The 14,064-nt window shown below is 40.4% G+C and overlaps 1 protein-coding gene across 4 annotated transcripts; it reads right to left on the minus strand.

Annotated features, from left to right (window-relative positions):
• Positions 1 to 977: 977 nt before the first annotated feature.
• Positions 978 to 13,724, minus strand: UBE2I (ubiquitin conjugating enzyme E2 I). 4 transcript variants are annotated; one of them, XM_032126190.1, is made up of 7 exons: positions 13,618 to 13,724; positions 9,554 to 9,632; positions 9,219 to 9,302; positions 6,491 to 6,563; positions 4,722 to 4,831; positions 4,467 to 4,546; positions 978 to 1,693 (listed from the first exon to the last, which is right to left on the minus strand). In XM_032126190.1, exons 2-7 carry the CDS (start codon positions 9,617 to 9,619, stop codon positions 1,630 to 1,632), a joined length of 477 nt encoding a protein of 158 aa, XP_031982081.1. In that variant the 5' UTR covers positions 9,620 to 9,632; positions 13,618 to 13,724; the 3' UTR covers positions 978 to 1,629. The 4 variants fall into 4 exon arrangements, with proteins under 4 accessions (XP_031982081.1, XP_031982079.1, XP_031982080.1 ...); XM_032126188.1 differs by having other exon boundaries at positions 13,563 to 13,642; XM_032126189.1 differs by lacking the exon at positions 13,618 to 13,724 and adding an exon at positions 13,524 to 13,544.
• Positions 13,725 to 14,064: the final 340 nt, after the last annotated feature.

A 14,064-nucleotide genomic window follows, 5' to 3' on the forward strand; every position in this document is an offset into this window, starting at 1 on the left:
GCTACTAGAGGGATTAAATGCTAGCGCTACCGGAGCTAGAGCTGGGAGTAACAGCAGCAGTTTGAGTGGTACAAATACTCAATTTCCCTTTTAAAAACGCACAAGTAAATTAGTTCTACGAGGAGATTTTTCTTTTGATTCGGTTTCTCAGTAACTTCCCCACCCAAACAAAATTTTTCCCAAATGTGCTGTTTTAGCAAGGATTTCTAGATAGCGACAAGGACAGACTGAGAGCAATGTGAGGGTGTTAGCTATTCTAATTTGGGGGAATGCTTTTATAATACAGAGCTATAGTAATCAAATGCAGACGAGCAAAACAGATCTGGGAACAGAGCTGTATAACTTAGAATACCTTAAGTGTTGAGCAGTAGCCATTTTTTAATAAAAGCACTGAAGAAGCTAAGCTCAGATGGAACAAAGCTTTTCACATTTTTTTTGTTTTGCAGAATCATTTTGACTAAAAAATACAATTTAAAAAAAGCACTGAAAGTTTAATAGAGGGCGTATCAGCTTCACATACATGAAAATAACTTACATAATTTAACAGATTTCCTTTACAGAAGGAAACTGTAATTGCATAGAGCCCATCCTTTCCCTAGAAGCTATATGCATTTACATATGGAAAAAGACACAAAATTATTTCTGATAAACAAAGCACCATTAACAATCCTCAGCATTCCTTGGACAGCTTCTATTATTGTTCATATCAGTCTAAAGCTCATGTTACTTTAAATTAACGTGGTCGCACCAGTATGCTGATCCCATTATGCACTGTAAGCAGTTGGTCTCTAGTGAGTCAGAATTCTGTACACTGCTTGAGAAACTCATCAGAATTGACTTGCTGCAGTTACCACACACCGCCCAAGGAAGGGCCACATTTGTGCTCCGGGTCAGGGACAGGCAAAACAAATGAAGGCAACATCTAAACAAATATCAAATGCAGCATCGCAGGCCTTAAAAATGGGACTTGCGCTGAGTTGTGTTCAGAGCCATTTAAATGGCAGTCTTTTAATGAAGATAAATGAAACAAAGCCCTTTATATAAACAGTTTATTTACTCTAAACAGCAACACAGACAGAATGCCATATAAACACAAAGAAAGTGATGCAGAATAAGGATGCTGGCTAACTTTGGATCTCAGAGGCTCTTAAGCAATAACAACCTAGTTTCTGAAAGATAGAAAAAACAAATTCAGGGAGGGAAGGGGGTGGAGGGCATGATTTTTTTTCATACAGCCAGCTAGAGGCTAAATATAGTTCTAACATTTTAAAGCATGCCTGCATCAGATAGCAAAGTAACTAGAGATACTAGTGAATTTATAGAAGTATAAAAGTTTATAATTTTACAGCAGTTGAAATACTGACATCAATATTAAAATAAAAGCAAGTTTTACATAACAATCAAAAATACAAAAGACTGAAGGAAGAGACCCTGTATGAAAAAACTGGGGGCAATTCAGCAAATTTAGAACTGTATACAACTGGCGAATATGGAAAATGGCACACATACAACCCCCTCCCCTTATGTGGATATTAATTGTACATAGCAACATTAGATTTTGTAAAAGTTTTGTAAACAAGTTCTTGCCAAACCAATCCCTTCCTTTTTAAGATGCTGCATGACAAATGCTTATGATGGTGCAAACTTCTTGGCTTGTGCTCGAACCCTCTTTTCATATTCCACTCTGTTTTGGCTGAAAAGAGAAAGGGTAATTATAGCTGGAGCAATCAGAGGCTGTATTACAGAATTAGTTTCATATTGAAGAGAAACAGAAATCACTGCTGAAGGCAAACCCATTTGATAGCAATTCACTGAACACTACAATAAATTAAAGGCTTTTCTAGACAAGTATGGTACCATTCAACTGGATACTTCCTGAACACCACCCTTTGTCAAATGATTGCACTTACTTCAATCTGTACTGGGTTTCTTCAAACAGGTTTGCACCTGCTCTTCTCAAGGCCAACTGTACCTCAGGTGCAAACATTCTCTCATTCATCTGAAGTTTTCTACTCCCCACTCACATTAACAACAAATTCCGGTATCCTAACAGCACAAAGTGAGGAGGCCAGTTCACTAGCAGCTGGTGGACTTCATATGACTTTAAATGATCATCTTTACTGCTTTGGAGAGAGAATGGAAACACTCCTAAGAAACAGGAAAATGATAATGGTGTGGGAATTTTAGCCTTTATCTCTACAGACCCTGACTCACAGATTCAGGTTTATCCTGATCTTCAGTTGCAAAAAAAAACTAGTTCAACATAGCTATGTGTAGCATACTTGCTACAGATTGATTAAACAAGCAAGTACTACTTGAGGGAACTATGTCCAGTCACTAAGCCTCAGACTCAAGATGTAAAAGGGCAAGTTCTTTGTTTTCCGTTCTTGTGCCAACAACAGATAGTAGTAGCATAGTGAAGCATCCATTTACATTCAGGTGTCCATTTTTTATTAGCTGTCGGAAGTATCAGTTGAGCTAAACAAAACTTTGTAACCATTACTCTTCTACCAGAGGTAGTTTAGAGTGACTAGATTTTGCAGACAGCTTTGCCGTAAAGTTAACTTATTTTCAGCTGTGAAGGCTTGCTGCAGTGAAAAACAAAAAAGGAAAAAAAAGGCAGCAAATTATATCCTCAGAACTTGACAGATATGGGGGGGTGGGGGGAAAGAAGAAATGAAACCAATTTTGGTCGCATGCAATGAACAATTGCCGGCAAAGAGATTGAAGATACTCTCTTCTCATGCACACATTTACAAACTTTATTCTACATCTCTTCTGTAAGTTAAGATTGCATTGTCACACGAGAACATAGCCTAGCTGTTAAGTCTCGCACCCATAGAATCCACGCAGAAGAATGCCTTCCATAGCAGACCCTGAATGCCTACAGCAGAGGAGGAAGTAGGTTAGCACATTAGGAGTGCTAAAGTTACTGAACAACAGTACCAAAGGAATCCTGAGAGCATTCTTATTTTGAATACAACTCTTACTCTTAAAACTTTAACAACTTGACTAAAGACATCTACGTAAACAATGCTGCATCTTCCGCAGTATTTATCAACTACGCTAACATTACGACGCGCGCACAATCCTGCTCTGTTTAACTTCTACCAGATACTCACTAAGTAGCAAGAGAGGCGTACACTCAGACTGCAGAATAATAGTAACCCATCTGAAACACTCTGTATGTCCACAAGACATGAAGAGGATAAATGGGAGACTATATATACTCGAAGTAACAAAAATCATGTAATATTTTAAGCTCAACAGATTTTTTTCCCCCCCTGGAAGCACTTAAAGCAGAAACAAGACTAGCCAAGACTGGTTTTGTACATACATGCATGTGGGAGGTGATTACGAAAAATAGAACGCAGACTATGTATACATGTATAGAAGTATACTACTGAGGCCCGCCTCATCATTCCTGGCTCCTATAACTGTGGCCACTTAACTGTCTTCCATATGCACTCAACTCCATCAAACCTTCAGTAAGTACTTTAAAAAAAATAACACTGTGAAGCCATTAATTAAATGCAAGCCACACTACCCACCCCTATGTCTCCTTTTTAACTAGGACCCTATAAAAAACCATTTCTAACACAGCTTGCATGTGCAGTCACATAAAACATTATTTTTCAAACTTGGCACTCTCCTGGAGGCCTCTTCTGTCCAGAATGGTAATTCCACATTTCCATCTCAGTTATCATTTCAGTAGCTGCCAGTGCCAAAAGCATTTGTTTAAAATGTTTTGGTTCCCTAAAGATTATAGAACAGATATTCATTTTTAATAGTGTAAAACTGTTAAGATTAAGCCTAAAAAAAAAAAAACAAACAACCCCAAACCCAAAAAGTCTCTTTAGCTCACAAATTATCCCCTTTCCTAATCAATGCAAAGTTCAATCTGCTAAAGTTCCAGGCATTATACTTTACATCTGTAAAGCTCCATCTGTACTTTACAACCTTTTCTTTTGGAAGATGTAGTTTTCCCGAAATGCCATGTTTCCCACAGTGACCACAGCTCTCCTTTATCCTTCAGGCACAAGTAAGTGCTTAAAGGTACACACTACTTGGCAGAAGTAAGTTACTCCTGTACTGACGAATGTGGCTTGTCACGTAATTCAGTCTCCTCTTCTCCTGGTCTCATGACACCATTATGCCTCATTGTTACTATTCAGCCTTTAATAGAAAGGACTCTGTTGGGCTAGAACCAGGATGAAAATCGTGATATAAGGAGTCTTCACACTTTATTGCTGTTGCTTTGCTATTAAAAGCTCCACTAGACTAATAGCCATGAAGTTACCATTTTGTTCAAGTTTAGCACAATCTAGGCATCTCCACAGAATACAGTCACGAAAGTAAGAAAATTCCCCTGGTCATTCCTAAAAACATTTGCATGTTAATACTACAAGTAACAGAGAACTGTAGGCAACAGGACAGCTTTCAAGCTGATATGCAAAGATACTTACCAGTAAATTGTGTAAGCCTCTGCTTGAGCTGGGTCTTGAATATTTGGTTCATTTAGAAGTTCTTGTATTCCTAACAAGATCTATGGATAAAGAAACAGAAGTAACATAGGTCTATATTATGGATATTACTATAAGAGATTCAGTGAAAAACCCTTAGAAACCAATTACTGGAACACACAGTGAACATCTTATATTTGCATCGGATAAGCAAGCAAAGCAAAAGTGTTAAGAATATGTCTAAGTACAACTAATGACCTGTTTAATTGTGATTGCTGGCCGCCAGTCTTTATCCTCCTCTAAGATGGAGAGACACACGGTGCCTGAAGGATACACGTTTGGGTGGAATAACGGTGGTTCAAATTTACCTGATGAAGAAGAGGCAATTACTAGCATACAGTGCTAAGAGGAAGATCAGAGAGTTGGGTTAGATCAGTAGGGGAAAACAAAACCCAAAAACCCCCAAACCAACACTGGCAAAAGACCCCCAACCCCCTAATAAAACCCCACAGATCTCTGGCGCTATTAATACCACTTTTCTTCTTGGCTCAGCCCATGCCTAAAGCAGGAACTCCATCACATGTGGATGTGATCTGTGATATCAATCCAGGCAATCTAACATTGTCTTTTTGACTGGTAATCTTTTGGTTTAGGAATGGAAACTGACAAAGTAATTTGTAGTAGCTTTGTGATAAAGACCTTTTAAAAACAATTCTGACTTTTCAGCCTCACACACTACTACATAAAGGAAAGATACTACCCTTCGCTCATCTTTTCTCTCCTCACTTTGAAATACTGAAACTTTCATACACAGAAGACTTAAGTTCTAACATTTTTTCAGTTTCATATTTTCCTATGTATAATCAAGATGCACTGAACAAGAGGAACCAAGTTTAAATTATAAGACTAACTGAAGGCTTGTGCAGCTTTCCTTCCACCACTCAATCTCTATTCTGGCATTTCTTTAAATCTTTACAAGACTTAAATGCAACAGCCAGCATCTCGAGTAAAGTAATGAACACGCCTTCTGCAATACATGAAATATCTACATATTACTGCAGTTTTCTAATCCTTCTGACATTGCAAGTATTCACAAGACGTAACAGTCTTGCTGCCCAATCAAGTTCAGGAGTACTTCAGAAGCTGCATCGGTAGGGAGTCTTATCAGTCACATATACATCTTATTTTAAAGCATGACAATTCCTTTAACACTGTCAGGATGTGAAAAATGGTATTTCTTGGGAAAACAATGTGAAATGTTTTCAGTTAAAAGAGATGTTTCCCCTGTGTTACATGTATTTAGGTGGCAACAAACAAAAGGAGTAGCCAGGAGTTGACAGAGCTGAAATAACGCTAACGTGATTAAGAGATGAATTGCTGTCAAAAGACTGATTTGTAATCGCTGTCATTGATTTGAGATGGTAGCCAATTCAAGAACCAAGAAACCGTGCATGGCAACAGATGTTCTCAGGTTTCTATAATAGGTAAGTTTGAGATGGAATAAGGAAAAGTCAGTTCAAAAACTTAATAGGGAAATTAGGTATCTGAAGATCTGTTATACACAGTAGCAGAAATAGAACAGATTAATGTTTTAGAGCAAGTCGATTAAAGGGTTCAAGTTATAGAACACTTTTTTCCAAATTTCTGTCTTCTGTTCTCAGCACAGAAGACCAATTTAACAGGAAGAACATGCATAGGGATTTAGTCTAAGCATGCCTACATACTAGTTTCCAAGGAGTGCTGATAATGCAGTGAAAACGTCAAGCGATGCTTTTGTCAAACTTTGAGGTAACCCACACAGCAATCTCCCTCCCCTCCCAGTTTTAATATATCGAGCACTCAGCTGATTTCATCACAACTTTCTGAATGCAAAGTGGGTGAGGAAAGAACAAAAAGGAATGCGCCTTTAAAAAAAAAACCCCAAATCAACCAAAACTGTAAGAAAGCAGTAACTATTTGTAAGAACCTCATGGATTAAAATTCAACACTGTTCTAATAAACCTGTGGTTTTCAGTAATTTTACTTACATTTTGGGGGTGAAGAAGGGTAGTCATCCTTGAAAAGCATCCGTAGTTTAAATAAGCCTCCTTCCCACGGTGTCTGTAAAAAGTTAGTGTTTCAGTTACAGCAAGGAAAAGTCAAAATTGTGGAAAAAAGCTTACCAAGAATACAGTTTCTCAGGCAAAGCACAAGACATTCTTCTGCTACACAATAGAAAATAGCTGTCCTGCACTGTAGCACACTGTCCAGATCACGGTAAGCTATCCTACCTATATAAGAAGCTGAAGTGGAAAGGAAGGGGTTCCTTTCTTCATTACAACTAGTAAGTGATGCCAAGTCATCAACAGAGTCAGGATCATCACCAAAAATTCCATATAAAAGTAAAATTTTCATACATACATAAGAACAGAATACTTCTGAAGTTTTACGTGATACACATACAATGAAGAAAGGGCTGTTGTACCCCCACTTAAGTTTGAGAAGATAGGATATGGATACACCCTTTAAGCATGTGAATGTAAATGGCTTCTATTGTGCCTTATGAGAATGTGACTAATAAAACCACAAACAAACTAAAAATGTCGACAGCACTGTAGTAGTACTGCTACAGTTAATGAGATTCACTAGTCTAAACTAACCCTGCCTGCGTTTGGTAGAATGTAGTCTTAAGGATTTAATCTTTCTGTATAACAAGAAATTGTAAGAAGCACTTTATCCCTATCCAAAATGGGCAAGAGCATGACAGGAGCAGTTCCCATGACACAGAGCAAACCAAATAAGACAACACTACTCAAAAGAGTCATGTAAACAAGAAAAAACATCTAGCAATAAAGAAAAATACTGTCTCAAATATACAAAATATGTAAACAAAGAAAAAAAACCCATTTTCTGAAAAACTGAGCTCTGCTAAGAAGTGTAGAAATACAGAGAAGATTATTATAGCTGTAAAATTCAGACCACTTCTCTGTAACTTGCCCTTGCTATGGAAACTTGCTATGCAATGAAAGTAAATGTTGGATTGATTCTTTAAAACAACTGGAGTAAAGATGGTCTAACATCTTAAGAACAAAACTGATCAAATCTCCTCACAGACAGAGAGATACGACCATTTTAGAAGGCAATTCTTAATTATTTCCTATCTGAATTATGTGATTTTTAGCTGAACGAAAAACAAAACAAAACACCCAAAAAACCCACATGAAAAGAGAAAAATCACTCCATTGTCATTGGTATTCATTATGCAAAGTTTCAAGCTAGAACAGGAAGAAAAACATGCTAGGAATTAATAAGATAACACATTTCCAGAAGTGAGTGAGTTTAATTATATTTGCTATGGTGTATTTAAAGAACTCACTCTAAATTGCTGTAGTCAGTTGTCAACAACTAGAAAAATCTATTCTCTATATCTTCTCAGAGGAGTTCCTTTTTAGAAAATATGAGCTTTTTGATAGAATAAACTTTACCTATTTTGTTTGCTTTCGCTCACAAAGGAAGACAAATAGCTTTTAATAATTTACACAGAAGAACAGAAGGTGAAGTTTTTATCATGCTTCTGATAGAGCAACATACCTTATGGGTGAAAGACAGAAGACACTCAAAAGCCTTACTAAGGCTAACAGTATGACAGCAGTATCACGACCATATTGCATTATGGGACGAGTTGCAGATGTTTTCTGAGTCAAATTTTAGGTAGTTAACAAGTGATTTGCTGTCAAAAGAGTCAACAGAGTATCCAACCCAGGACTAATACCACTTCAGTATTTCATCTGGCTGACAAGAAAGCATTTTGATGGTTTCAACTACTCATCTCAGGGGAAGCAGCTGCAGTATAGGATGCCTCCAAACATAAAGGCCATAGAGAGCAACTGCTTGGTCTGGTAGAGATGAGCAAGTCATGCTGCTTCTTGTTAAATACAATCTTTTAAATTTTTAGCAGGAATCACATCAACATGATCTTTTCCTGGTCTTCTAGTAGACGTGAAGCTGGCTTTAAGGCCTTGTTTGCTCCATTTTGTGGTTGACAAAACTTCTAAGCAATGGCATGAAGATTCTGTATGGCATAAAATTTTTACCTAAGTACTTAAAGGTGACATCTTGATAAGGTGCATAAACTGTTATGGGGGATAATCTTGTTTTGGCAGAACACAAGAGTTTGAGTTTTTCCCTTACACTGTGTTAGATTATTTGTTGGTGCTTCTTTAAGAAGTAACTTAAGCTGTGTGCAGACAACTACCAAAACTAAGTTGTAACCGTAACAGCAACGTTCAGCATTCAACTAAGGCAGTAGCACAGAACCTGCAGGTTTTGCCTACGCACACAGTCTTCTCAGACTTTAAGAAACAAGATCATAAGGGTATTTAAGCAAATTGGCAAGAGGCAATAGAAAAGGCAAGGCAAAAAAAGTCCCATACCGAAGGCCTGAAAGAATTAAAACCCCCAAATAATTAACAGTAGTATTTCGGAAGAAGCAAGAAGAAGCAGAAGACAACCTCCAGTTTGTTCAGTGCAAGACCCTTAAAACACTCCTCTGAAAACTTGTTTTCTTAAGGTGCTAAGTGCCAACAGCTGAACAGGCTTATGGTGTACTTTGTCCAATATTCCTAGTCTACAGCACTTTTAATTCTAAAGAAGAAGCAGGATACAAGCTTTTATTAAACTACACATAAGTCAAATTCTCAATTGTCCATGTAATGCATAAGCAACTTACGTTACTTTCCACCAGAAGTGAGAAGTTAGGAGAACAGTAAGTCTTACCCCTTTCTTTCCTGGAATAGCACACTCCCAGTTCATTAGATTCATTGTGCCATCTGGATTTTTTGTAGGTACTGCTACAAATCCCTGATTTAAGGCAAAAAGACATAGGGTGAGGATTTTAGAAGATGTACTTAAAATACTTCATGATACATTCTATCTTTACACAAAGTTACTTCTTTTTGCACTACCTAGTTTTAAAAAGCTTTTTTTTTTTTTTAAATTTAAAAATATTAATTAATTTTTTTTTTTTAAATCCTATCAGGGTAAAGAAAAAAATCATCACCGGAACACTGAAACAACTGCAGAGTCAGAAATTTGGCAGTTCTCATACTTACAAATGGATGATCTTTTCTCCAGGCTTTTCTCTCCTGTGCAAGTCTGCTAAGAGCTATGCCAGACATATTCAGAGTCCCTCTAAAACAAAAGTAGTTGCTGTTAGTATATACTTTTACTTATAGTGTAAACAACACATTATGTGTTTATAAGCCCTGCTCACTCAAGAATTATTTTGACCTCTGATTTTCACTTCAATAACCAAGACGCACGTTTTTGCACAACCTGCAGAATTTATCATCGGGAATAACATCACGTTTCCCCATGCCATCGAGCTTTTAGTTACTGGACTTAACCTACAAAATTCCATCCTTACCGTATTGCTTTATATTTGGACCCTTAGAGGCAACTTTGACAGTATCTTGACAACAGAAACACTATTAGTAATGGAAAAAGTGCTCAGACTTCCTATTCATGCAACTGATACACACTCCGTTTATCTCCTTCCTACACCACATCGGCTATGGCTTTCTTCTGTAGGCAAACGCCTGCATTTCTGGCAAATGGGAATAAGAAATGTTACTTTTAGGGTAAATTCCCATTGAAAGCCAGTATTCCACACAAAAGCAACACAGGCACAGAATTTAACAAAGTCATCTCAGTTTTGCAGTGATGCCACTATAAAACTTCTAGACAACAGCAGGAACAGGCAGCAACACAGAAGTGAGCCAAGTAAGAGCCAGCGGCTCCTTGCACAAGACAGATTTTCAATTCCAGTATAAACTACAGAATATTTCTGCACCTTCACTGCCTTAAGAACAGCCAAGCATGGTGACCATGACTACAGAAAAAATATGCAGAGCACAGGTCATTCACTACTGCATCACACAGAACAGTTCTAGATAGGATGATTGCACGAGTGGCGCTTTCAAATTCAGGGGAGGATTCTCCATTCACCCAGAACAGTACTCAAAGCGAGAGTTTATTTTTCATTGTCAAACTGTATCTAAACTCAGGGTTTCACTACCCACATTGTCAAATTCCAATGAAGGTTTTTAATCCTCCTCGTACCTGCACTTCTACACATTTTAAATAAGAGCTGATAATTGGCAGTGGGAGAATTCAGGGCAATTTGTTCCCAACCCCACATGGACCTAACAAGCCTTTTTAACAGCAGAAGAGTAGAATGCTTCCACTTAACAAGCTCACAGAATGAATGAAAGCAGTGTTACCACTCTATTAAAACAAACACTTGTACACTGGTAAAGAATTATGCAAAATTTCATAACCTCTATATATGTTGATTACTTAAAAGAAGTACTGCAGTCTACTACTATTATAAACATATGAATGGTAGATCTTTAAAAACACCAGATTAAGCAATTTATGCAGTTCCTAGGATAACATGTATTTTAAATCTGTTCTTCCAGCTTTTTTCTTTTTTCTTTTTTCCCCCAAGCCAGTTTTGCCTGGATGGCCATATTCCCTAATTCACCTTCAGAGTAGCAACTAAATTAATGTCAGATAAAGCTTTTTAAAAGGGACAATTCACACTCAGTGAACATGCACATACATAAAAACATTCCTATATTCAGTCCAATTTTCCTCTAGTATTCCCAACACATACACCTGTATCTTAATTATGGCAGAAGACTTGCAGGACTTAGTGAGTGTGTACACATGACTTCAGATTTGAGTCTGTTCACATGCAGGAAATGCAGGGCCATTGAAAAAGATACCAGTGGAACCAAAAAAAACCAAAAACCCAAAAAACCAACAATAAATCAAAGGCAACCAAAAAACCCAAAAAAACTCTCCCTTAACCAAATTATACAGGGAATAATTCTTAAAATGTTGTGAGCCCACGCCCTTGCAAGAGATGCAAAGGAACTGAATATACAGCTGAATTTCAGCTGTACTTTTGGTACCTCGTGATCCACTATACTAATACTAACCTTCCCATCATAGGATGAGAAAACCATTCCTGAGTATAAACCATCCAAATATTCTTACATAGTTCGCTAAACCCAGTTACCTTTTCTGCCAAAAGACTCATTACAGGATGCTTTCAAATACATTAATTCCATTTCCTGTGGCTAATAGCCAATTAATTACAACATGCACCTCAAGGGAAATGCCAGTTTCTCTTTGGGTAAATAAACAGTGTATCTCCTGCACAGCATCACTAATCAAGTAACTTCTCAAGTAATTGAAAAAAATCCTGTGTTTTCAGGCCACACATCCTGCTTACTCTTGTTACACACTATACTGTGCCCTACTACATTAAATATTTTTCTTATGTTCTACAAATAGCTTTCCAAATCTTGAGGCGTTGGACTTAGTTAAGCACTGACAGGCTACATCCAAAGTTTCAGTGTATATGAGAGATGACAGGCTTCACGTATGTGGTTTCCACAGGCTTCAGTTACACTGATGAGAGCAGACAAGCATCTAAAACCTCATCAGTCTACCAGAAAATAAAGATTATACAAAGAAGACTGAAAGCCCATTTCAAAAAACTAAGATCCCAATAGTTAAGCATCCCCTCAAAAGCAATCTTCTACAAATCTGCTAACAAACTGTCAATATATACTCTCTATATTCCAATCTATTTATGCGCTACATCATCCGAAAGAATTTTGCACCAGAGGAAGTCTGTTCAATCCTACCTTGCACATGCCACAAAAGTCCAAGAGACCAGTCTTCACGTTTTGCTTGACAGTAATCCCCAGACCTACCCCATTAAGAGGTAGTAACATACCTTTTACTGCCATCAACCCAGAAAGTTAACAGAAACTTCCAAATTTACTCAGTAGCTTGCCTTTACTGCTGTTACTGCCTACTTTAGAAAAAGGACAAAATAAAACCATCAAGCTCACCACAGATGCAAACCTTTGTGTCCCATTACAGAATATCTTCCCCATTTACACCCTCTGATGGGCTGGAACAACCTACTTCCACACACAAAATGCATGTCTTGCAAAGAATCGTTCCCGTGCCACAGACAAGTCTCTAAATACATCGACAATATGCTCTTTGAGGTTCAAGAACTTTCAGTACAACTTACTGATTCCAAGCAGCAAGAAAAAAACCCCAAAACGTTAGGACGGCTAGCCTCGCATTTTTACTTTGTAGGTTAAATACCGACATAGGAAGAAATTATTATCGGAATAGTCTGCCCCCGAACTATACAATCTTTAATTTTCAGAAGGGTGGAGAAAGCCACGGTCTGAGCTCTAAATCAAAGAACGCTAACTCGAGACTAGAACAGAAAGTCTCCTCTGCTTGCGGCCAGAGAAACATAGAAGAGGCCGAGCGGCGACCGGAGTCGCACGTTAAACAACAGAAGATGCCGCGCGACGATGGGCGAGGTGTTCGACGGCCAAGTAACCGGACACGGCCGAGCACCACCCGCCACCGCCGAGGGCCGCTGGTCCCATCGGCCCCGCGAGGGGCCGGGGCAGCGCCCAAGGCCTGCACGGGGCACCCCGGGCCCGCCCGCCGTTCCCGGGCAGATACCCGGCGGGGCGGGACCGGCTCGCGCAGGCCCAGCGATTCCACGCTCTGCTCGGCGACCTCCACCCGCCACCACCGAGCCCTGCGGGGCGCTCAGAGCCTCAGGCGGGCAGCGCTGCGCCGGCCGGCCCGGCCACAAGGCAGGAGGCGCCGGGCCCGCACGCCCACGGCCGCCAGTCCCGTCCCGTCCCATCGCAGGCGAGGGGCGCCAGCCCGGCCCAGCCCCGCTCCGCTCCCCGACCCCGGGGCCACCCGGCCCCACTCCCGGCCGGGCCTCACCGAGAGCCGCCGCCGCCGCGCGTGTCCCGGATCGAGGCCGCGCGAGTGACCCGGATGTTCCCGCTCCCCCTGCTTTGTCTCCACTCCGGAGTTTCCCTCCCTCTCGTTTTGGCGCGGAGCGCGACAGCGCTATTCTGTCCCTCGGCCCGACCCGTCTGTGATCCTATCGTCACGCCTTACGCATCCTCGCGCCATAGGACCCAGAGGTGCCCCCAACAATGCCTGAGTATGAAGCACCGGAAAAAATCCACGCGGGGCTATCCCAAAGTCGATCACCTCCTCGTGCCTCTCGGTTCCACCAGCTCCGGCGAAAAGCTGAGTTAATTTTTACCTCCGGCGCTGTGGGAGCCGCCTGCGACTCAAGAACGCCTGCTCCGTCGGCGGGCGCGCGCAGGTCTGGCGGGCCGCGCTCAAGCCGGGCCGAGCCCCACCCACTGTGGCCAGCCGAGGCTGAGGGGGTGGAGGACGGCTCGCCTGCTCCGGAGGGGCTGCCGCAGCTGATGGGCAGGCGGAGGAGCCGATCAGGGCGCTGGGAGGCGGGACGGAAGGCGGTCTTCAGTTTGGCTCCCGCCCGCGCTAGTTTCACTGACCTTTACGGAATGTGTGGACTGCTTTTTGTTTCCCTTTGGTTTGTTTATTGGTTTGGTTTGGTTTGGTTTGGTTTCCTCGCCTTGGGGGGGAGGAGGGGTGGTGTCTGGGTTTCTAAGAACGCATTTTCAGTGGCAAGTAGAGTATGAATCACATTCTGTTCTTATCTTGAACTTATCTTTCTTAATGA

This window comes from Corvus moneduloides, chromosome 16 (assembly GCF_009650955.1).
Source record: "Corvus moneduloides isolate bCorMon1 chromosome 16, bCorMon1.pri, whole genome shotgun sequence".
Lineage (NCBI taxonomy): Eukaryota > Metazoa > Chordata > Aves > Passeriformes > Corvidae > Corvus > Corvus moneduloides.

Bases quoted from the DNA above. Each gene is read 5' to 3' on its own strand.
- UBE2I (XM_032126190.1), bottom strand. From the start codon at position 9,619: ATGTCTGGCATAGCTCTTAGCAGACTTGCACAGGAGAGAAAAGCCTGG. The intron at 9,303-9,553 runs GTAAGTATGAGA...GCCTTAAATCAG, and splicing joins GGAGAAAAGATCATCCATTT to GGATTTGTAGCAGTACCTAC. The intron at 4,547-4,721 runs GTCATTAGTTGT...CTTTATCCATAG, and splicing joins CAGCAATCACAATTAAACAG to ATCTTGTTAGGAATACAAGA.